The 24,937-nt window shown below is 38.7% G+C and overlaps 1 protein-coding gene across 8 annotated transcripts in view; it reads left to right on the forward strand.

Annotated features, from left to right (window-relative positions):
- The window catches only part of PCLO (piccolo presynaptic cytomatrix protein), a 442,587-nt gene that overhangs the window by 211,138 nt on the left and 206,512 nt on the right, over positions 1-24,937 (forward strand). For 7 of the 8 annotated variants that reach the window (XR_009260516.1, XM_058725251.1, XM_058725252.1 and 4 more), the window contains exons 5-6: positions 8,332-13,426; positions 13,790-15,804. Coding sequence is in view for 7 of the 8 variants with exons in the window: in XM_058725251.1 (XP_058581234.1) it covers positions 8,332-13,426; positions 13,790-15,804 (7,110 nt within the window). In the remaining variant the exon portion in view is untranslated. The remainder of the gene's footprint in view (positions 1-8,331; positions 13,427-13,789; positions 15,805-24,937) is intronic. The other variant, XM_058725256.1, reaches the window with a different exon arrangement.

Raw genomic sequence — 24,937 nt, forward strand, 5'->3', positions numbered from 1 at the left:
AGAGAGAACATGGATTGTGCTTCAGTATTTTTGAAAATCTTGGTCTGCAATTTTATGATAGAGTTATCTTAAATTCAGCTTCTAAGTTAAGCTTATTTTGATATTTTGATATTTAGTTCTAATGACTATCCATAACAAGAAAGATAATCTACAAAGATATGTCAGAATTGGAAGAAGCGGATCAGTTTGTACTTCCCAAATCTTGCTACCTATTCTCTAAGTTTGAAACTGAAAATAATTTTTTAATTGTGGAAATTCCACAGGTAAATGTTTATCTTCCATGAGACCAATAGTTATTTGTTCTTGTTCTCTCAGAAAATACGGTATTTAAAATACACACACACACACACACACACACACACACACACACACACCACACACACACACACACACACACACACACAAATGAATTGCTTTAAAATCCACTGGGGTTCTTCATCTGGAAGGGTTAGAAACAGATGAAAATATTCTGTTTAAAATGTATTAAATGAGCAGATACGACAGCTTTTAAAAATGACATGTTATTTTATATAGCATAATCACATGGTTTCCACATATCTCTTTTCAAAGGACTGTTTTCACACCATAATTCTCTTCAAGAACAGCTAGTGTTTGTTTTTTCTAAGTACTTAATAAGTACCATATTGCTGATAACCAGAGTTTACTTTCTCCTATATACTTTTTTCCCTTCCATCAATTCCATTTACTTTATAGCATCTAGTAAGTGGTATATTACTGATAACCACTTGTCATCACCAAAAAGTTGAACAAACTTGGGATAATCCTATTTTTGTCAAAAAAGACCCATCTTCATATTCTACAACTTTTTAAATTAATTTCCTATTATATAATCAGTAAACCTCTGTGATTTAAATAACTTTAGAGTTATTCTCTACCTCAGTACAAAATATACAAAATATATATTCTTCAAAATATAAAGGTCTCATCAGTATACAAAACATATGTCACATCTGTAAAATCCAGAGGTCTTCTGTCCAAATCTGACCTACTTATAACAGATGTAGTAAATGAATTTCACAGGTATACTGCGATCTCTGTATTCTTACCCTTTTTAAAAGAATAATTCCAATCAAAGAAAAAGCCACTCTTCAGTAGCTAATATACAGTTTTTTCATAAAAAAATAAATATGTATACCTTAAACCATTCAATATTGTGAGGCTTACTTCTTTGGCATAGTTTTCCTTATTGGCTTACAGTAGTACTTTAAGTATTTTATTATTAAAGCAGAAATAGTAAATATTATAAACTGAACATATTAGAAATATCTACACTTTAATTCTGTTATTACCAAAAGTTTTGCTACTTACTTTGTTCTAAAAATTTCTCTCAAACCTTCATGTTATTTCTGTAGTCTTTCCAACAATATTGGCTGACAAGAAATACAGTTTAATTTGTCACCATATCATTTCGTACATATTACTGAATCCAATTTTATCCAAATGATGTGTAGCTTTTTTTTCTTTTATTATGAAATAAGAAAAATCAAAAGCTTCTAAATGTTTATTATGTAATTTATTGAAAGTAGGTAAAGTACTGGAATATTTATTTTCAGAAAATTTTAGAGGTCTGTGTTGGTGCCACAATATCACTTGCTGTTGTGCTAAAGCTTACGTTGTGTTTAGGTAAGATTTGCTGTTAGCAATGAGAGATGTCAATACAGATGTCAAATAGGTTTCCTGATAATGTCGGGCATTTTTGGCTGGGTCCCAGCCCAGCTGATTTTGGCTGATTTAACTTGGTCATCATTACTTTTTTCTTGTAATGTTGCTAATGAAAAGTTTGTAATGATATGAAGCGTGTCAGTGTTTGTGTCTTTCTTACATCATTATTATCTTTGTGATGTGATTTTTTGTTTTGACATAATCTTTTGTCTACCACTTACCTATTCTAAGAAAACAGGTGTAATTGCTAGTAGCAAATAAAAGCCAGAGATCTGCCTAACTGAATAATAAGCCTCAGTCTAAAGATGGTTGAATAAAGTGACTACCTCACTATAATTTCTCCTTAGAGTGTGACTCTCAGTTTTCTCCCAGGATTTTTCACAAAACAGATGACCAACTCACATAAGGAATAAAAGAATATTAGCATCAATCCACTTATTAAACATTAGGAGAATATTTTTATATCAGTGTATAAAAATATACCTTCACATGTACTTCTTGTAGCCATTAGATGATTTTGCATGCTTGTCCAGGCTTCTGCACCCCACAGCCAGGACTCCTGTGTAAATAACTCAGTTTGGCTTTCTCAGCCCTGTGGAATTTGGCTCCAGTATAACCTGTAAGCAACGCCTAATATTCCCACAAGTGATACGTAGAACAACAGCCAAATAAATACGCCCTTGTGTGATTCCTGAAGGTAGTTTGACCTTTCTGCCCTCTTCACCTGTACTCAGTTCTTCTCTGTGCATAAATGCCACACTCCTCCATCATCCCAACTGACAACCTCCCACTTGGATCTCTGGGCCACTTTTCTCCCTTGTGGCTGGTGCTTCTGCTGCTCAACGCCTTATGTTGATTGGTTTTAAATCTGTTTTTGTTTGAAATCAAAATAATACTCTTAATTTATCTCTTACAATATTCTTGGCACTATGTTAAGTATTTTCTTGATCATTTCATCCACACAACAATGAATGAGGTAAATATTGTATGTTTTTTAAGTTGAAAGAAACTAAATTCCTGTGCTCAGGATCACATGGCTGGGGATTCAGCAAAGCTAAGATTGTAGTCCAGTTCTGATTATAAAATCATGGCATTTGAACACTACACATAATTCTTTCCTGTGACACTTGTACCATACTGACTTTACATGATGTAATTATTCTTCTCTCTAAGCAGCTTCTTATTAAGCTTTCTTATTTCTTATAGCTTTAGGATTATAAGTATAATCCTAAATACTTTATGTGGTTGTTTACTTTCTTATATATTTATGTTATTTTAGTTATTCACTTGTCATTTGTGTCATTCATATTATCACAGCATATTGTTTACATTTTCTGTGGCCACACCTTTTTGTCTCTGTTTATTCCTCTCTCACAAAATGTGTTTGTCGAAAGGGATTAAAATGTATCCCCAAGTAGAATAAATAATTTGAAAGATACATCCTTCTTTACTTTTTTTAGTTTAATGTTTTAAAATTTCACATTATTACAGAGTTCTCTTTTTTTTATCTATATACTTAAACAATATTGCTTGTCTCCATTTGATATATTACACTGAAACACTATATAGTATTCCAGATAAAAATCGAAATTTGAATGCCCGTTAGCGTAAACTTTTTTTTTTTTTTCTGGTTAAAATGACCAAGGGGTTAATATTCAAGTTAAATATAAGTCATTGTATATCATGGCAGAATAATCAGGATGAAAAATAATGAGGTTTTCTGTAGTGAAAAGGATTTTCATGTAGGTGAGACTATTTGATTTTTCTGTCCAGTCTCAGTGAATTTTATGGACTTAATCTTGTTCAGAATTTTTGGAACATTCAGACTAGTAATCCATTTTGACCCTAACATTGTATAAACGATTAAAGATCATTCATTTGTTGTCTTACTTTGGCCCATTGAAATAAATGGCTTGGGAAGATTAAGCAGTATGGTATCCTTTCTTTGTCCGGTCTTAAGTTTAACCAAGAATTCAGGTGGTAACTACAGTAATGTTCAGAAAACTTCCATTTACCTTCAGTATGAAAGGCTAACCATTTCAGTATTTGTGAAAGGGCAGAACTAAGGTTGGCAGTACAGTGTGTCTTCGTACCTTCTCCATCACTAGAGAAGGCTTCAAGATATGATACCATCAGAAGAGTTTCACCTGGGGATTAGTTCATCACTGCCTGTCTCTGACTGGTCTCCAGGTCAACAAATGGCAGTGGAATATTGGAAGGAAAAGGAATTCTCCACTCTCTGTTTTGGGTTAGTAAGTAAACAAATATATAAATCTTAGCCTCTGAAAGTTTTGAGTAATTGTTTCATATACACAGACTTAGAAACACTCAAGTCTCAAGTACCATAATTCTATACATGGGAAAAGTGCAATAATAATAACAGTAAAAGTAAGTGAAATGGAATCTAATGCTAAATGTACTTAGAAAAATGCATGGAAAATGTGTTCCTCGGGGGAACTGAAAAATGACATTGCTATTAAAAAAAAAAGGTGTACTTAAATTATGTTTGTTCCCACTCACTGCCTCCATCTAAGATGACAAAATTCTCACATAAAAGGTAGATGCCTGGAGTTTTCGTCTTAATTTAATTTCAGAGGTCATTCTAGATTGTATTACATGTAAAAAATGAAATGGGTAATTAATTTCAACTTCTGATTATTCAAATGAAGAAAATAATGCATAAGTAATAAACCACCATGATGTTTATGCACATAAATGCATATATGTGTTATATATAATACATACGAAATTTAGAAAGAACTGTTTGGATCTATTTATTAAGTTTGAATATATTATCACAAGTAACATAATATTCTTGTCAAAAATAAGTATGTAACGACACATTTTTGAAGCAATTAGAAGAAAACTCCCAATCTTTTAGTCCTAGGGACTTAGAAACTTGGAAGAAAATAAGCCAAATTATGCCTCCCTCACATAAATACTTTGATCATATTCCTCTCAAGTTACAGTACTTCAGACATCCATTTGAAGATGGAATAGAGAAAACCAAACCCAACTTATACAGCATGTTTTATGTTCTTCTTAGTTCCATCTACTCTTTCTGATTTGATCACATTATTCCCTTGTCTTAAAAAAAAAAAAAAAAAAGTTATCCAGGAAGCAAGGGTTTTGCAGTGTATATTAGCTGTGTAGCCCAGTTAACCTGTGTGAGTACGAATTTCACTCGTACCCCCACTCACATACCTCCCAGAGAAAAGTAGATAGCCATAGAAAGGATCACTGCTTGGACAGATGAGTGCCTCAGTGTGCCCCTCTCTGTACATGAAGTAAAACTTCTTTTCTTTTTTGTTTATGTTTTTAGCAGCAATGAGTGAAAAGATGAATGGGTAGGTGCCTTAAAGAGCCAAAGGGCCTGGTTGGTATGTGATCTGAGATTTAACCAGCTAACCGTGTAGTGAAGAAGATCACTCGCCTCTACCAGAAGACTTTGGTATGCGAGTTAGTGGGAGAAGAGTTGACATTAGGACTTTTTTTCACTGTACCATGGTACAATAAATATATGAGCAACTGTCTCTTCTGAAAAATTCAGACCAATGCCCTTTGGTCACCTAACTTGATTTTCTTATTAAACACTCCAAACATTTTATCTTAGACCCGCAAGCATATCGAGCAAAATCTTTGCAGCCTTTTACCACCTGATAATATGGAGAGTAACAGTCATTTAGAGGGGAAAATCATCACAGCATCATCATAGGTAAATAATGATTGAATCCTCTGCAGAATGTGGAGGAAAGAGACCGGGAGAGTAGCAGGAGGGAGAAATGGGTAGAACATGGTACCAAGGAAAGAAAGAAAGCTTGAGGATATGGAGATAGGCCACATAAGGAGATTGCAGGATGGGTATTTTGATATTTATGTGTGTTAGTCCCCTGTCTAATGTATCTTAATTCTGTTTGTCACATTATATGTCTGATCCTAATCTTATTTTTATAAAATGTAGAATCTGCAGAATCCATTGTATAAAACTCTAATTTCTCTTTTATTATACTCAAAAGAATTGTTATATATAACAATGGTTACGTTTCCTCCATATATGGATACTGTATTGCATTGTTGTTTTATAACCTATGCAGATGCAAAATAAAGAATATAAATGCCACTATCACAATTTGATTCTGAAAGATCTTTTTTTTTTTTTTTACCTTTTTTTTTCTTTTTCCACAAGGAGCTTAGGTACCCCACCTCTCTGGTTATGGTGTTTACTATGATTTAGTGAAGAGTGGGAAGGCAGATAAAGAAAGACATAGAAAGCATATTGGACTCAAAGAAATTGTGTTCATCAATGTGTAGGATATAAGGAGATAGAAACATCCCTCCCCTTGGACCATCTAGAAAGATTTTATTAGAAGTCTGCTTCACCTGTGCTGACCTCTTTAACGTGTAGCTCTTAAGATAAAGGAACCAATATTAGTTGGGTCATCATGAGCCCTACTACTAACTAAAGTCTTGGAATTGTTGATAAGTAACTTTCTCCTGGGAAGGCATCTGAAATGACCTGGAAAGTTAATTCATGGTAAACCAAAGAGTACTTACTGCTTTTTGCACTAGAGTTGTGAATAATATGTCATCGTCTTTTTGATTTTTTTAAGTTTATTTATATTATTAGAGAAAATGAGCAGGAGAGAAGAGAGAGAGAGGGAGAGCAAGACAGAATCCCAAGCATGTTCATTGCTGTCAGCAGGGAGCCTGATGTGGGGGCTCGAACTCACAAGTTGTGAGATCATGACCTGAGCCGAAATCAAGAGTCAGATGCTTAACTGACTAAGCCCCTATCACTGTCTTTTTGAATTTGAGTTACATCGTGTTGTAAATTTGGCCAAAGAATTTTACCACATAATGTATTCAAAATACGTTTCTAACCATACATAGTAACAATATAGGTATTGAGAGAAACATGAGTGGAAAATGAATATCAAACCAACAGCTTTTATATTTGAGAACTCTACAGCTAAAAGAAGCAGAAAGACAAGGAGGTGGAGAAGGAGAGGAAGAAGGAGGAGAGAAGGAAGGAGAGGAGAGAAAGAAGGAAGAAAGTTTCTTTCATGTTTGTTGTTTGTTCAACCTGACGTGTGATCATGGGAGGAGCCCATGCTTACAAACCCACTGAAAATATTCAGATAGTTAGTTCAAGGTACAGACTTAGTGGAATTGAGGTGGCCTCAGAGGCCAGGGTCAAACAGAGCATGTCCTCCTGTGGTTTGTTTTCTGACCTCTTCATTCCATAGGGCTGTGGGGATTATTTTAACACTCTAAGCATGAAAACTCACTGGATCAGCTGAGTTCCATTTTGCTCTTGAGTAATTTTAATTTCGACTTCTACAAAAAGCCTCTGTGCTTAGTATTTTCATTTAAGGCTACTCTGATTCTGGAATCAAATCACTGGCATGGCCTCATCACAGCCCAAGAAAAGCAGCAGGTCGAGGCTGTGATTTGTCTGCTTAGTGTCCGAGCTCCTTGGAAAGCCCACAATCCCATTTAGAAAATTTAATTGTTGAACTGGTTGAAAGGAGCTGACTTTGACATGGTGTAAAGGTAAAAGTCCAATGTATTTGCAAAGTCAGAAGACATTTGTAAGTGATATTTATTAAATATCTTTGAGGTGTGATGCTGAAAATAAATGAGATTAGCAACACTATAAAAATAATAGCTGGATATTTCTCTTGAGGTAAAGCCATGAGTCAGTAATTATTGCATAACTTTTTCAAAGTTTATAGTTTCTAAACATTCACTTCAAATGATAGAGAATTATAATAACAATACCAAGTAAATATAGTGTCTTCACATCTTTAAATTATTTTTTATTTACACATCTTTTATTATTTTTTGATGTTTATTTATTTTTGAGAGAGAGACAGAACACGAGTTGGGGGTGGGGGAGAGCAGAGAGAGAGGGAAGCAGAGAATCCGAAGCAGGCTCCAGGCTCTGAGCTCTCAGTACAGATCCTAATGCAGGGCTTGAACCCACAGACTGTGAGATCATGACCCAAGCCGAAGTTAGACGCCCAACCAACTGGGCCAACCAGGCGCCCCTAAAGTGTCTTTTAAAAGTAGTGCCTTATTGGAGTCTATTTCAAAAATAAATCTCCTCTGATAGTTGAGATGGATAACATTACAGTCATATTACCTACATATTTCTGTTAAGTAAATTTTCCATCATCTCTTACAACTTGTAGTCTGGTACAAAGCCCATCCTCTGATTTTTTTTTTTTTCCTTTCTTTGCCTGTCCTCAGAATTCAAAAGTATTGATTATATTAATGAAAAAATTAATTTTTCTCTTTGACAGTTTAGAACGTTTTTCCAAAGTAAATGTGCTGAGAAAGATAATCACGTGTTTGAAAGAAAATGCTATTGAAATATAGAGTATTCATGGAAAAAAATCAAATGTCATTGAGAATTGACATTTAATTTAACTTAGTTTAACTGAAAACTAACCTTAATCAGTATGTATCAACTATTTTAACTGTTTTGGGCCCAGAGATTTTTTTTTTTTTTTAAATACTGGCCTATAGTTGAAAAGAAATCCTATAATTATTCCTCAGTTCATAGTAGTAATTGGGAGTAAAAGAGAGGCCATGTTACTAGTTTAATCATGTTAAGTTTTTCCTGTATCTTTTCCTCCCTGCTAGGAAAAGGAAGATGACAAATCAGACACTTCAAGTTCTCAGCAACCAAAAAGCCCACAAGGTCTGAGTGACACAGGATATTCTTCTGATGGGATATCAAGTTCACTTGGTGAAATTCCAAGTCTTATTCCAAGCGATGAAAAAGATTTGCTCAAGGGACTCAAAAAGGACTCTTTTTCCCAAGAAAGCAGTCCTTCCAGCCCCTCAGATTTGGCTAAGTTAGAAAGTACGGTCCTCTCCATTTTGGAAGCTCAGGCAAGTACACTTGTTGAAGAAAAGTCAGAAAAGAAAACTCAACCTCATGAGGTTTCTTCTGAGCAGCCAAAGGACCCACAGAAAACTCAGAGTTTATCTGAAACAGTGGAAACTACAATTTCAGAAGAGGAGCTCAAAAAGAGTCCAGAAGAAAAAGACACTTTAAAAAAAGATAGCCAACAAGACATTCCTTCCAGAAAGGACCACGAAGAAAAGTCCGAGTTTGTTGATGACACAGCTACAAGAAGACAGCTTTATGATTCAGTTGAAGACAGTAGTGAAAGTGAAAATTCACCTGTTCCACAAAGAAAACGGAGAACCAGTGTTGGTTCATCGAGCAGTGATGAGTATAAACAGGAAGATAGTCAAGGGTCTGGTGAAGAGGAGGACTTTATTCGAAAACAGATTATAGAAATGAGTGCTGACGAAGATGCTTCAGCTTCTGAAGATGATGAGTTCATTAGGAGCCAGCTCAAAGAGATTAGTAGTAGTATTGAGAGCCAGAAGAAGGAAGACATGAAAGGAAAAGGGAAAGCAACAGCCGGGAAACACAGGCGACTAACTCGGAGAAGCAGTGCCAGCTTTGATGATGATGCAGGGAGACGCCATTCGTGGCATGATGAAGATGATGAGACATTTGATGAGAGTCCTGAGCTTAAGTACAGAGAAACTAAAAGTCAAGAGAGTGAAGAACTTGTAGTTGCTGGAGGAGGGGGGCTACGTCGCTTCAAAACCATTGAACTCAACAGCACAATAGCAGATAAATACTCTGCAGACTCATCACAGAAAAAAACGGCTTTGTATTTTGATGAGGAGCCAGAATTGGAAATGGAGAGCTTGACAGACTCCCCAGAAGATAGGTCAAGGGGGGAAGGATCTTCTAGTCTTCATGCTTCCAGCTTCACTCCTGGAACATCCCCTACCTCAGTGTCGTCTCTTGATGAGGACAGTGACAGTAGCCCAAGTCACAAAAAAGGAGAGAGCAAACAACAACGTAAGGCTCGCCACAGGTCACATGGTCCTCTTTTACCTACTATTGAAGATTCTTCAGAGGAAGAAGAATTGAGAGAGGAGGAAGAATTATTAAAGGAGCAAGAAAAGCAGCGGGAATTGGAACAGCAGCAAAGAAAGACTTCTAGTAAGAAATCAAAGAAAGACAAAGATGAACTTCGAGCTCAGAGAAGGAGGGAAAGACCAAAGACACCACCCAGTAATCTCTCTCCCATTGAAGATGCATCTCCAACAGAAGAATTACGCCAGGCTGCGGAAATGGAGGAGCTCCATCGATCTTCCTGTTCTGAATACTCACCTAGCATAGAGTCAGACCCAGAAGGATTTGAAATAAGCCCAGAAAAGATAATAGAAGTGCAAAAAGTTTATAAATTGCCCACAGCTGTGTCTTTATATTCACCAACAGATGAGCAGTCTATTATGCAGAAAGAAGGTGGCCAAAAGGCATTAAAAAGTGCCGAGGAGATGTATGAAGAAATGATGCACAAAACCCACAAATATAAACCTTTTCCAGCTGTACCTGAACGAGATGAAATGTTTGAAAAAGAGCCTTTGTATGGCGGGATGTTAATAGAGGATTATATTTATGAATCTTTAGTAGAGGACACATACAATGGTTCGGTAGATGGTAGTCTGCTAACAAGGCAAGAAGACGAAAATGGATTTATGCAGCAGAGAGGGAAAGAGCAGAAAATAAGACTCCCAGAACAGATTTATGAAGATCCTATGCAAAAAATAACAGACCTCCAGAAAGAGTTTTATGAGTTAGAAAGCTTACATTCTATTGTGCCTCAAGAAGACATTGTTTCAAGCTCTTTTATTATCCCAGAAAGCCATGAAATAGTGGATCTGGGTAGTATGGTGACTTCTACCAGTGAAGAAAAAAAATTATTAGACGCTGATGCTGCCTATGAAGAACTCATGAAGAGGCAGCAAATGCAGTTAACACCTGGATCCAGTCCAACCCAGCCCCCCATCACAGATGACACGATAGAGTCTACCGTGGACTTTGACAGGGTGCCCGATGCATCTTTGACATCAAGTGTTCTCTCAGGAGCATCTCTTACAGATTCGACCAGCAGTGCAACACTCTCTATCCCAGATGTCAAAATAACCCAACATTTTTCAACAGAAGAAATTGAGGATGAATATGTAACAGATTATACAAGGGAAATCCAAGAGATAATTGCCCATGAATCACTGATTTTGACCTACTCTGAGCCTTCAGAAAGTGCTACATCCGTCCCACCCTCTGACACACCCTCTCTCACGTCTTCTGTTTCTTCAGTTTGTACCACAGATAGCTCCTCACCCGTCACTACCTTGGATAGCATAACCACAGTTTATATGGAACCAGTGGATGTAGTAACTAAATTTGAAGATTCTGAGGGAATTTCTTCATCAACATATTTTCCAGGCAGCATTATAGACTATCCGGAAGAAATAAGTGTATCTTTAGATCGAGCCACCACACCAGATGGAAGAACTGGTGCTGATCATATCGTGATTTCCTTATCTGATGTGGAGCCTCCTATTCTAGAATCTATAGGAACTAAACCGGAGGGGCTGATTGCTGACACTGTTTCCACTGACTTACCTGTATCTGCAAAAGACGCAGTGAAGAAAGCCAAGAAGGACACTGGGAATGGAATTATTCTCGAGGTTCTGGAAGCTTACAGAGATAAAAGGGAGAAGACTGAGGTTGAACTAACAAAGATGAGCTTTTCTGAAACTGTGTTTGATCAACCTCCTTCTTCTGCAGTGGCCCTTCCAGTAGGGGAGCGGGTTTCAGCAACGTGCTTTATATCAGGACAGGTCTTTGATCAAACAAAACCCACATCTCCATTGCCATCCGGCAGTCCTTCTGTTACCTCTCTTCCAACTAAAATGCGTCCATTCTTTAGAAGTTCTTCTTTGGACACATCAGCACAGCCTCCTCCTCCCCCTCCCCCTCCCCCTCCCCCTCCTCCCCCTCCCCCTCCTCCCCCCCCTCCACCTCTCCCTCCACCAACCTCACCCAAGCCAATCATTCATCCTACAAAAAAGTTAACAATTACAGCTCCAGAGACTGTAACCACTACAGCTAAACCTCTAGTTGATGCTGTTACTACAGTAGAGGCTACAGCTATTCCAAGAAGTAATGGGTTACCTGTAACAAAAATATGTACCACTGCACCTCCTCCTGTTCCTCCTAAGCCATCTTCCATCCCATCTGGACTTGTCTTTACACATAGACCTGAGCCAAGTAAACCTCCGATTGCCCCTAAACCAGCAGTCCCTCAGCTTCCAGTAACTACACAAAAATCAACAGATACACACCCCAAGCCAACAGGTCTATCTTTAGCTTCAAACATGACATTAAATTTAGTGACTTCAGCAGATTATAAATTACCTTCCCCTACCTCCCCAGCATCCCCTCACTCTAACAAGTCCTCACCAAGATTTTCCAAATCCCTCATGGAAACCTACGTGGTTATCACATTGCCATCTGAACCTGGGACTCCAACCGATTCTTCAACTAGTCAAGCAGTTACCAGTTGGCCCCTGGGATCACCCCCCAAAGACCTGATTTCCATCGAACCAGTGTTTTCTGTAGTTCCTCCTATGACAACTGCAGGAATGCCAAGTTCTTCAGAACAGAGCTTGTACATGTCAGGAGCTTTGGAGACATTTTCTGCTGTCCCTGTCACAACGTTATCTTCATTTCAAGCATCCCCAACCTCAGTTACACAGTTTTTCACAACTGAAGTTTCCAAGGCTGAGGCTTCAGCAGCCAGAAGTGCACTCACTAGTGTTGGTCTCAGCAGTGTCTCTATATCGATACCTCCAGAGCCTCTTGCTCTAGATAACCTACATTTAGAGAAGCATCAGCATAAGGAAAATGGAAAGTTGCCGCTTGTTGGTGATGCCATTGATTTGCGTACAGTACCAAAAGTAGAAGTTAAAGTAACTGAAAAGTGTATGGATCTTTCTGCCTCCACAATGGATATGAAAAGGCAGACCACCACACATGAAGTCTATGGGAGACAAATCAGCACCGTCCAACCATCTATTATAAATCTCAGTGCAACTTCATCAGCAGTAACGCCGATGCCCCTGGTCACTGAGACGGTGACTGTTGTCACGTGCGCAGCTAGTTCAGTTTACACCATGGGCCCAGAAAGCCTAGTGGGTATAGAACATGCACCACCAGCACCCCTCCAGCTTACTACGTTGAAGCATGCTGAGCCTCCCCCATACAGGATACCGAGTGGCCAGGCCTTTCCTGCAGTTAGGGAGGATGCACCAATAAACTTATCTTTAGGTACATCAGCACACCCAGTGACATCGGCTGTTACAAAACCTGTTACCGCACCTCCTGTCGGAGTCACAAATGGATGGACGGATAGCGTCACACGCCAGGGAATGGCTGATGGGGAAGTAGTAGATCTCAGTACAACCAAGTCTCACAGAACTGTTGTAACGATGGATGAATCTACTTCCGGTGTGGTGACCAAAATAGTAGAAGATGATGAAAAGCCTGTCGATCTGACTGCAGGAAGAAGAGCTGTATGCTGCGATATGGTTTACAAGTTACCTTTTGGAAGGAGCTGCACAGCACAGCAGCCAGCAACTACTCTTCCTGAGGATCGTTTTGGTTATAGGGATGACCACTATCAATATGACCGGTCAGGCCCTTCTGGTTATAGAGGGATTGGGGGAATGAAACCTTCCATGTCTGACACGAATTTAGCAGAAGCTGGACATTTTTTCTATAAAAGTAAGAATGCTTTTGATTATTCGGGAGGAACTGATACAGCAGTAGATCTAACTTCAGGGAGAATTACTGCAGGTCAGTATGATGTGGCAGCAGACCTTTCCTTGAAATGTCATTATGGTGTCCCTCATCTCATTTCAGGATGAAAATGTGGTCCCTTTTCCAATTGTGTTACTTTTTCTCTTTCTTTGGATGTTTTGGCAGCATATTTCGGAGTACATGTGCGCTTTTGTTTCTTCAGTTTTTAATTTGTTCTGCCCAAAGTCACCTGCATGTGCCTGCATGTTCAACATTGCTTTCATTCTGCATCCAATTAGATTAACCTGTGGATTTGCATGCAGTCCCATTCATTATGTTCGTCAAGATCAAGAGGGCCCTCAAACCCCAAACGCATCATTTATTCTGGGAACTGGACTGTAACTCTACCCTGTATTTCAGGTGAGGTAATGGATTATTCAAGCAAGACTACAGGTCCATATCCAGAAACACGACAAGTCATTTCAGAAGTTGGGATTAGTACCCCACAGTATTCCACAGCGAGAATGACTCCACCTCCGGGATCCCAGTATGGTGTGGGGAGTGTTTTGAGGTCATCCAATGGTGTTGTCTATTCTTCAGTAGCAACTCCGATTCCCTCCACGTTTGCTATCACCACACAGCCTGGCTCCATTTTCAGCACCACGGTGAGGGATTTGTCTGGCGTGCACACAGCTGACGCGGTGACTTCGTTATCCGCCCTGCACCAGAGCCAGCCAATGCCTAGATCATATTTCCTAACAACAGGTGCGTCTGAAACAGACATTGCAGCAACCGGTATCGATATCAATGCCAGTTTGCAAACTATTACAGTGGAAACCCTTACCGCTGAGACAATAGACTCCGTTCCCACTCTAACCACAGCCTCTGACGTGTTTTCCGAAGTGGTGGGAGACGAAAGTGCTATTTTAATTGTCCCCGAAGAAGGCAAACAACAGCAGCAGCTCGACTTGGAGCGTGAGCTCTTGGAACTGGAGAAAATCAAGCAGCAACGTTTTGCCGAGGAATTAGAGTGGGAACGTCAGGAGATTCAAAGGTTCCGAGAACAGGAAAAGATCATGGTTCAAAAAAAGCTGGAGGAGCTGCAGTCTATGAAGCAGCACCTTCTGTATCAGCAGGAAGAAGAGCGGCAAGCCCAGTTCATGATGAGGCAGGAGACATTAGCTCAGCAGCAGTTACAGCTGGAGCAGATCCAACAGCTGCAGCAACAGCTTCACCAGCAGCTAGAAGAGCAGAAGATTCGCCAGATCTACCAGTATAACTATGACCCCTCTGGAACTGCTTCTCCGCAAACCACGACAGAGCAGGCAATTTTGGAAGGTCAGTACGCTGCCCCAGAAGGCGGCCAGTTTTGGGCACCTGAGGATGCAACCACCACGGCCTCGGCCGTCGTGGCGATTGAAATACCACAGAGCCAAGGATGGTACACGGTGCAGTCTGATGGCGTCACTCAGTACATCGCCCCACCTGGCATCCTGAGTACGGTTTCAGAAATACCTCTAACAGATGTGGTTGTGAAAGATGAGAAACCACCCAAAAAGAGAAGTGCTGCGGCTAAAGTCCGTGGACAGTATGATGAGCTCGGGGAACATATGGCCGATGATCCGCGCTGCTTTAAAAAGATAGTGGACAGTGGCGTTCAAACCGACGACGAGGACGCGGCAGATCGGAGTTATGTGAGTAGGAGGAGGAGAACCAAAAAGAGTGTTGATACGAGTGTCCAAACTGATGACGAAGATCAGGATGAATGGGATGTGCCTGCTAGAGCAAGGAGGAAAGCTCGAGTAGGGAAATACGGTGACAGCACTGCAGAGGCTGACAAGACCAAACCCCTTTCCAAAGTCTCCAGCATAGCAGTTCAAACAGTAGCAGAGATATCTGTGCAGACTGAACCAGTCGGAACCATAAGAACGCCTTCAGTACGGGCACGCGTGGATGCCAAGGTAGAAATAATTAAACACATTTCAGCACCTGAAAAGACTTACAAAGGGGGCAGTTTAGGATGTCAAACAGAAGCAGATTCAGACACACAGAGTCCTCAATATCTGAGTGCCACATCTCCACCCAAAGACAAGAAACGCCCAACACCTTTAGAGATTGGTTACTCATCTCACCTTCGGGCAGATTCCACATTACAGCTGGCTCCTTCCCCACCCAAATCTCCAAAAGTCCTTTATTCACCCATCTCACCACTTTCACCAGGCAAAGCCTTAGAATCAGCCTTTGTACCTTATGAAAAACCCCTCCCTGATGATATAAGTCCGCAGAAAGTACTGCATCCAGATATGGCTAAAGTGCCCCCGGCAAGTCCTAAAACAGCCAAGATGATGCAGCGGTCCATGTCTGACCCCAAGCCTCTGAGTCCAACAGCAGATGAAAGTTCCAGGGCTCCTTTTCAGTATACCGAGGGCTACACGGTAAGAGTGATTCTTTTCAGTTAGAAGACAGTAGATGAGTTGATGTTAACCGTGTGTGTGCAGACTTGAGGAGGCGTTGAGGCTCCTGGTAACTTAGGAACCTAATACTAAAGTTTCGTAAGGACTAGTTTATTAGAAATTTGGGGGAAAACAGAAAAGTCTCCACCCATTTAGAAATACCAAAAAAAGAAGACATCTTATGTGAGGCAAAATGAGAAAGAAATTTATTACTTTATGACCAATGAGATTGAAAGTTTTCTTCTAATCTTGAAATCTCCCAAATGTCAGTGGTAGACTGTGATTTCAGTGGATATAGTTAATATGTATTTTCAAGGATGATGGAATAAATACTGAACATAAACAGATAAGGAAGGCAAAGGATGCCCTTAAATTTAGACGCAGTGACACCTGAAGTTCTTTAGTAGAAGGGTCCTTGGGGATCATCAAAGTAATTTCACCTTCTTCCAGCCAGAATGGTTTCATAAAAGGGCTTAGAACATTGACTGCTCAAAAGTGAGCTTTTCTAGGGCTGGCAGATTAAAGTGTAATATGATTTCATAGTTCATTCATGCTTATTTATTTTCTGACAACTTTCTTAATATAACATCAGGTAAGCCTTAGTCCTAGGGCTTATAGAAACAAAAAAAATTATGTTCTTTTAAATAATAGTGATAATTATTTAAAAATATATGAGTATGCTTCAAAGGAAAAAGTATACAGATATGTTGGACACATTTGTAAAGATCTCTCTAGCTGAGCTAATAAGAGATGTTAATCATCAGCTATTAAAAGTTTATTCTACTCTAAAAATTTAATATATAACTCTTTAGAAGGCTGTTGATAAATACGATAGTTCAATTTAAGACAGGATTTATGTTCACATTAAAAGTTCCATTAATTTACTGGTTTCTGAACTTCAGGTCTTCAAATCCCAAAGCTTCTGAATGGGTTTTTCTGAGATATTGCTACATATCCACCGGCCTTAAACATTAGCCATGGACTGAAAAATATGCCGTTAAGCATGACAGTCACTCTATTCATAGGTAAAGAGACATCTCGATAGGGATATTTAAAAATTAAAAATTCATGTCTGTTTTCTAGTTTCATAGTGGCATTTTGTTATTACGTATTTTTTGAAACAGTATATCCTAAAAATAAAAATGTCTTCATGTGGGGGGACAGAGGTCATTAGCTGTTAAGTCAGGAAACCACTAATGCATTGAGATTTCATTCAATTTACAGAGAATTATTTTTTGTATGGCTTTCTTTCTAGTATTATATCTATTGTGAGAAGTGATTCTCAATTCTGCTCTATGTGTAGGTATTTATTTTTCTAGCAGTGGCATATAAATTCGCCTAACTAGTTTCTTGGAAAACTTAGAAAATGTGGTTTTTGACAGTACTTTAATACTGTAGGATTACATCATTACAGAATACTGTAGATTTCCAGTTGATGTATTGATCATTAACTTAATATATGGCCCAGTACCCTTAATTCATATGAACTCAGAGAAGAGATTGAAGTTGTCCGTATTTTTTCCCCAGAGTATTCACTTCAGATTTGGAAATGTGAAATGAAAGATAAAATGAGTTATGTGAGTTGTGTTATAGGTACTGATACTGATTAACTATCTAATCATAAAAGAAGTTGGGTAGAAATACTAAATAATTTCTGAGCCTGAAAATTCCTAGACGTATTGAGCCTTGAAACATAGTTCAATGGTTCCTTTTTCTAATTGGCTGAACTCAGTGCTTTAATATGGAATAATTGTATACCAACTGAAAGATACTGCCTTATTTCCAGCACAGAGTAGACCATTTTATATACAGGCAATGTTTTTGGCACTTTAGACACTTTGATTCTCTTATGTGAATTTTATAATTTGTTTCTTTGCCCATTTCTAGATATGCTTTCAGTCTGTTTAAAAGCTAAATTAATTTCTTAATTGTAAGTATGGATTTCAGTTGTACTGAAAAGAATAATCTTCTAAGTGATATTCATAGTGACATAGGGTTAAGAAGTTTAGCTCATTAATTTACATACTGTTAATTTTCTCAGACTAGTAAAGTTGAAATGAATCACACATTTCAGTTGCCATTGAGACAACACAGCATAAAATAGCATAATATAAAATAGCATGAAAGAGAAGTTCTATTCTCTATGAGGTTCTGTGGAAAGATCTCCTTTTCTGGAAGTGTCAGGAAATGTTTCACAGAGGAGGTTCTGGAACGTGAAGGTGAAATCTCTGTTGAACCATGAGAAGAAAACTGGAGGCCCTTCCAAACAGAGGAAACACAATATGTAAACGTTCAGTCTGATGACCAAACATAAAGCAAAGAGGAAGAGGAAGAGTTTAACTGTAAGTGAAACTGGAAAAGTAGCAAGGAACATGTCAGAGGGACTCTAATTTTCTGAGTTAGAGTTTGGATTTACTTCCCATTGGCTATCAGGTGATTAGACCAACACCAGCATCTTTTTTTTTTTTTTTTAACCCTTTACACTCTTATCTAGTCCCTGGACTCCCTCCACTCTTGTCTTCTTTACAGCCAATTCTCTAAACTGCACCTAAGTTGATTTTCTAAAATGTATGACAGATTGTGGCACACACTCCACAGCTTAAACTCTCCAGCAGATCCTCATCAAATTCGGAATATATTAAAAATTTCTGTACATGGACCCTTATGATCTCTTCTCTGCCTGTCTCACAACCTCCTCAGTCACTCCTCACATTATCCCCCTCCTCTTCCTCTGCTCCTACCACTGACCTTGCCAATCTCCTCCCCATCCTGGACCTGTGTTGGGATCTCCCTCTCCTCCATCTTTGTCTGGCTCATGCCTGTGTACAGGTTTCTGCTTAAGTTTTTACTTCCATAGAGAGGCTCTCCTTACCTTATTCTCTAAATAAATCTTCATATCACCATAAATCCCCATTATGCATCCTCTGAATTATACACATATATAATATATATTTATTTAAGATATATTTATTTAAATAATTATACATTTGAATATATTTAAATTTTATATAATGTTTATTAATAGAATGTTTATTTAATCAAATATAATCTTTCTTCTCCAGTAGAACCTCACCTCTGCAAGAACAGGAGTTTTGCATTAATTGTAGCTCTCTAGTCCCAAGTGCCTAGAACAATGCCTGGCACAAAATAGACACTCAATATTTATTGAATAAATGTATTAAAGGGAGAAGTATAAGCATAAAAGCAATGGGACAAGACATGTATTAAAAGACTCTGGTCACTTACTTTTTCATTGCCACAATCTAGACCCATCCTAGCCAGTCCTGTTGATAACATAAAATGATACCCCCCTTTACTTAAAGTGTGACTTCCACTTTGTTTATCTTTGGGTAACACATCTGGCAGACACACTGAACAAGTTGAATGGTATTCAGCTATTAGGCAGTCCATTTACCTTACAGATGAAGAACAAAACCCAGAGTAGATTAGTGCCTTTATCATTGTTCCTTAATAAACCAGTGATCTGGTCAGAATTAGAATATTAGCCTCTGAACTTCACAGTTCTTGTTTTCTATTAGTCTCTTAAAAAAACTCGCCATTATCTGATTTTTCTTACTAATTCAGGACCATGCTTGGTCTTTTTATCTTGTCATTTCCTCTGCTCTACCTACAATTCTGATTTAAATCCCTCAGTTAGGTTTATTCATTTTTAAATGTATTCTTGCTTTCATTCACCCATTGTCTCAGTCACTCACTCTTTGCTCTTTTTCAGACACTGTGGTAAGCTCTAAAGGTACAAGGTGACTCAAGGGGCAGAGTTCATGCTTGACTGGGATCATTTTGCTCTTCTTGCCCATGAACTGTATTAGTTTGCTAGGTTTCTCAGAACAAAGTACCACACACTGGATGGCTTAAGAAAAGGGAAATTTATTGTTCCAGTTCTAGAGGCTAAAAGTCCAAAATCAAGGTATTAACAGGGTTGGTTCCTTCTGAGGGCTCTTCCAGGCCGCTCTCCCAGCTTCTCCTAGCCTGTCATTCCTTGTCTTGTAGATAGCGGTATCCCTGCATTTTCACCTTGTCTTCCTTCTCTGTCCATCTCTTTGTCCAAATTTCTTTTCTTCATAAGGACACCAGTCCTCTAGATTAGGTTCTGCATCAGTGACTCAGTTATAATTTGACTACCTCCGTAAAGGCTCTGTGTCTAAATAGTTTCTTTTTTTTTTGTTTGTTTGTTTTTAATTAATTAATTAATTTATTTATTTTTTAATATATGAAATTTACTGTCAAATTGGTTTCCATACAACACCCAGTGCTCATCCCAAAAGGTGCCCTCCTCAATACCCATCACCCACCCTACCCTCCCTCCCACCCCCCATCAACCCTCAGTTTGTTCTCAGATTTTAACAGTCTCTAATGCTTTGGCTCTCTCCCACTCTAACCTCTTTTTTTTTTTTTTTTCCCTTCCCCTCCCCCATGGGTTTCTGTTAAGTTTCTCAGGATCCACATAAGAGTGAAACCATATGGTATCTGTCTTTCTCTGTATGGCTTATTTCACTTAGCATCACACTCTCCAGTTCCATCCACGTTGCTACAAAAGGCCATATTTCATTCTTTCTCATTGCCACGTAGTATTCCATTGTGTATATAAACCACAATTTCTTTATCCATTCATCAGTTGATGGACATTTAGGCTCTTTCCATAATTTGGCTATTGTTGAGAGTGCTGCTATAAACATTGGGGTACAAGTGCCCCTATGCATCAGTACTCCTGTATCCCTTGGATAAGTTCCTAGCAGTGCTATTGCTGGTCATAGGGTAGGTCTATTTTTAATTTTCTGAGGAAACTCCACACTGCTTTCCAGAGCGGCTGCACCAATTTGCATTCCCACCAATAGTGCAGGAGGGTTCCCGTCTCTCCACATCCTCTCCAGCATCTATAGTCTCCTGATTTGTTCATTTTGGCCACTCTGACTGGCGTGAGGTGGTATCTGAGTGTGGTTTTGATTTGTATTTCCCTGATGAGGAGCGACGTTGAACATCTTTTCATGTGCCTGTTGGCCATCCGGATGTCTTCTTTAGAGAAGTGTCTATTCATGTTTTCTGCCCATTTCTTCACTGGGTTATTTGTTTTTCGGGTGTGGAGTTTGATGAGCTCTTTATAGATTTTGGATACTAGCCCTTTGTCCGATATGTCATTTGCAAATATCTTTTCCCATTCCGTTGGTTGCCTTTTAGTTTTGTTGGTTGTTTCCTTTGCTGTGCAGAAGCTTTTTATCTTCATAAGGTCCCAGTAATTCACTTTTGCTTTTAATTCCCTTGCCTTTGGGGATGTGCCGAGTAAGAGATTGCTACGGCTGAGGTCAGAGAGGTCTTTTCCTGCTTTCTCCTCCAGGGTTTTGATGGTTTCCTGTCTCACATTCAGGTCCTTTATCCATTTTGAGTTTATTTTTGTGAATGGTGTGAGAAAGTGGTCTTGTTTCAACCTTCTGCATGTTGCTGTCCAGTGCTCCCAGCACCATTTGTTAAAGAGACTGTCTTTTTTCCATTGGATGTTCTTTCCTGCTTTGTCAAAAATGAGGTGGCCATACGTTTGTGGGTCTAGTTCTGGGGTTTCTATTCGATTCCATTGGTCTATGTGTCTGTTTTTATGCCAGTACCATGCTGTCTTTATGATGACAGCTTTGTAGTAGAGGCTAAAGTCTGGGATTGTGATGCCTCCTGCTTTGGTCTTCTTCTTCAAAATTACTTTGGCTATTCGGGGCCTTTTGTGGTTCCATATGAATTTTAGGATTGGTTGTTCTAGTTTCGAGAAGAATGCTGGTGCAATTTTGATTGGGATTGCATTGAATGTGTAGATAGCTTTGGGTAGTATTGACATTTTGACAATATTTATTCTTCCAATCCATGAGCAGGGAATGTCTTTCCATTTCTTTATATCTTCTTCAATTACCTGCATAAGCTTTCTATAGTTTTCAGCATACAGATCTTTTACATCTTTGGTTAGATTTATTCCTAGGTATTTTATGCTTCTTGGTGCAATTGTGAATGGGATCAGTTTCTTTATTTGTCTTTCTGTTGCTTCATTGTTAGTGTATAAGAATGCAACTGATTTCTGTACATTGATTTTGTATCCGGCAACTTTGCTGAATTCATGTATCAGTTCTAGCAGACTTTTGGTGGAGTCTATCGGATTTTCCATGTATAATATCATGTCATCTGCAAAAAGCGAAAGCTTGACTTCATCTTTGCCAATTTTGATGCCTTTGATTTCCTTTTGTTGTCTGATTGCTGATGCTAGAACTTCCAGCACTATATTAAACAACAGCGGTGAGAGTGGGCATCCCTGTCGTGTTCCTGATCTCAGGGAAAAAGCTCTCAGTTTTTCCCCATTGAGGATGATGTTAGCTGTGGGCTTTTCATAAATGGCTTTTATGATCTTTAAGTATGTTCCTTCTATCCCGACTTTCTCCAGGGTTTTTATTAAGAAAGGGTGCTGGATTTTGTCAAAGGCCTTTTCTGCATCGATTGACAGGATCATATGGTTCTTCTCTTTTTTTTTGTTAATGTGATGTATCACGTTGATCGATTTGCGAATGTTGAACCAGCCCTGCATCCCAGGAATGAATCCCACTTGATCATGGTGAATAATTCTTTTTATATGCTGTTGAATTCGATTTGCTAGTATCTTATTGAGAATTTTTGCATCCATATTCATCAGGGATATTGGCCTGTAGTTCTCTTTTTTTACTGGGTCTCTGTCTGGTTTAGGAATCAAAGTAATACTGGCTTCATAGAATGAGTCTGGAAGTTTTCCTTCCCTTTCTATTTCTTGGAATAGCTTGAGAAGGATAGGTATTATCTCTGCTTTAAACGTCTGGTAGAACTCCCCTGGGAAGCCATCTGGTCCTGGACTCTTATTTGTTGGGAGATTTTTGATAACCGATTCAATTTCTTCGCTGGTTATGGGTCTGTTCAAGCTTTCTATTTCCTCCTGATTGAGTTTTGGAAGAGTGTGGGTGTTTAGGAATTTGTCCATTTCTTCCAGGTTGTCCAATTTGTTGGCATATAATTTTTCATAGTATTCCCTGATAATTGTTTGTATCTCTGAGGGATTGGTTGTAATCATTCCATTTTCATTCATGATTTTATCTATTTGGGTCATCTCCCTTTTCTTTTTGAGAAGCCTGGCTAGAGGTTTGTCAATTTTGTTTATTTTTTCAAAAAACCAACTCTTGGTTTCGTTGATCTGCTCTACAGTTTTTTTAGATTCTATATTGTTTATTTCTGCTCTGATCTTTATTATTTCTCTTCTTCTGCTGGGTTTAGGCTGCCTTTGCTGTTCTGCTTCTATTTCCTTTAGGTATGCTGTTAGATTTTGTATTTGGGATTTTTCTTGTTTCTTGAGATAGGCCTGGATTGCAATGTATTTTCCTCTCAGGACTGCCTTCGCTGCGTCCCAAAGCGTTTGGATTGTTGTATTTTCATTTTCGTTTGTTTCCATATATTTTTTAATTTCTTCTCTAATTGCCTGGTTGACCCACTCATTCGTTAGTAGGGTGTTCTTTAACCTCCACGCTTTTGGAGGTTTTCCAGACTTTTTCCTGTGGTTGATTTCAAGCTTCATAGCATTGTGGTCTGAAAGTATGCATGGTATAATTTCAATTCTTGTAAACTTATGAAGGGCTGTTTTGTGACCCAGTATATGATCTATCTTGGAGAATGTTCCATGTGCACTCGAGAAGAAAGTATATTCTGTTGCTTTGGGATGCAGAGTTCTAAATATATCTGTCAAGTCCATCTGATGCAATGTATCATTCAGGGCCCTTGTTTCTTTATTGACCGTGTGTCTAGATGATCTATCCATTTCTGTAAGTGGTATGTTAAAGTCCCCTGCAATGACCACATTCTTATCAATAAGGTTGCTTATGTTTATGAGTAACTGTTTTATATATCTGGGGGCTCCGGTATTTGGCGCATAGACATTTATAATTGTTAGCTCTTCCTGATGGATAGACCCTGTAATTATTATATAATGCCCTTCTTCATCTCTTGTTACAGCCTTTAATTTAAAGTCTAGTTTGTCTGATATAAGTATGGCTACTCCAGCTTTCTTTTGGCTTCCAGTAGCATGATAAATAGTTCTCCATCCCCTCACTCTCAATCTAAAGGTGTCCTCAGATCTAAAATGAGTCTCTTGTAGACAGCAAATAGATGGGTCTTGTTTTTTTATCCATTCTGATACCCTATGTCTTTTGGTTGGCGCATTTAATCCATTTACATTCAGTGTTATTATAGAAAGATACGGCTTTAGAGTCATTGTGATGTCTGTATGTTTTATGCTTGTAGTGATGTCTCTGGTACTTTGTCTCACAGGATCCCCCTTAGGATCTCTTGTAGGGCTGGTTTCGTGGTGACAAATTCCTTCAGTTTTTGTTTGTTTGGGAAGACCTTTATCTCTCCTTCTATTCTAAATGACAGACTTGCTGGATAAAGGATTCTCGGCTGCATATTTTTTCTGTTTAGCACACTGAAGATCTCGTGCCAAGCCTTTCTGGCCTGCCAAGTTTCAAAGGAGAGATCAGTCACAAGTCTTATAGGTCTCCCTTTATATGTGAGGGCACGTTTATCCCTTGCTGCTTTCAGAATTTTCTCTTTATCCTTGTATTTTGCCAGTTTCACTATGATATGTCGTGCAGAAGATCGATTCAAGTTACGTCTGAAGGGAGTTCTCTGTGCCTCTTGGATTTCAATGCTTTTTTCCTTCCCCAGTTCAGGGAAGTTCTCAGCTATAATTTCTTCAAGTACCCCTTCAGCACCTTTCCCTCTCTCTTCCTCCTCTGGGATACCAATTATGCGTATATTGTTTCTTTTTAGTGTATCACTTAGTTCTCTAATTTTCCCCTCATACTCCTGGATTTTTTTTATCTCTCTTTCTTTCAGCTTCCTCTTTCTCCATAACTTTATCTTCTAGTTCACCTATTCTCTCCTCTGCCTCTTCAATCCGAGCCGTCGTGGTTTCCATTTTGTTTTGCATTTCGTTTAAAGCGTTTTTCAGCTCCTCGTGACTGTTCCTTAGTCCCTTGATCTCTGTAGCAAGAGATTCTCTGCTGTCCTGTATACTGTTTTCAAGCCCAGCGATTAATTTTATGACTAT

The sequence above is a fragment of the Neofelis nebulosa genome, chromosome 4 (genome assembly GCF_028018385.1).
Source record: "Neofelis nebulosa isolate mNeoNeb1 chromosome 4, mNeoNeb1.pri, whole genome shotgun sequence".
NCBI classification, from domain to species: Eukaryota; Metazoa; Chordata; class Mammalia; order Carnivora; family Felidae; genus Neofelis; species Neofelis nebulosa.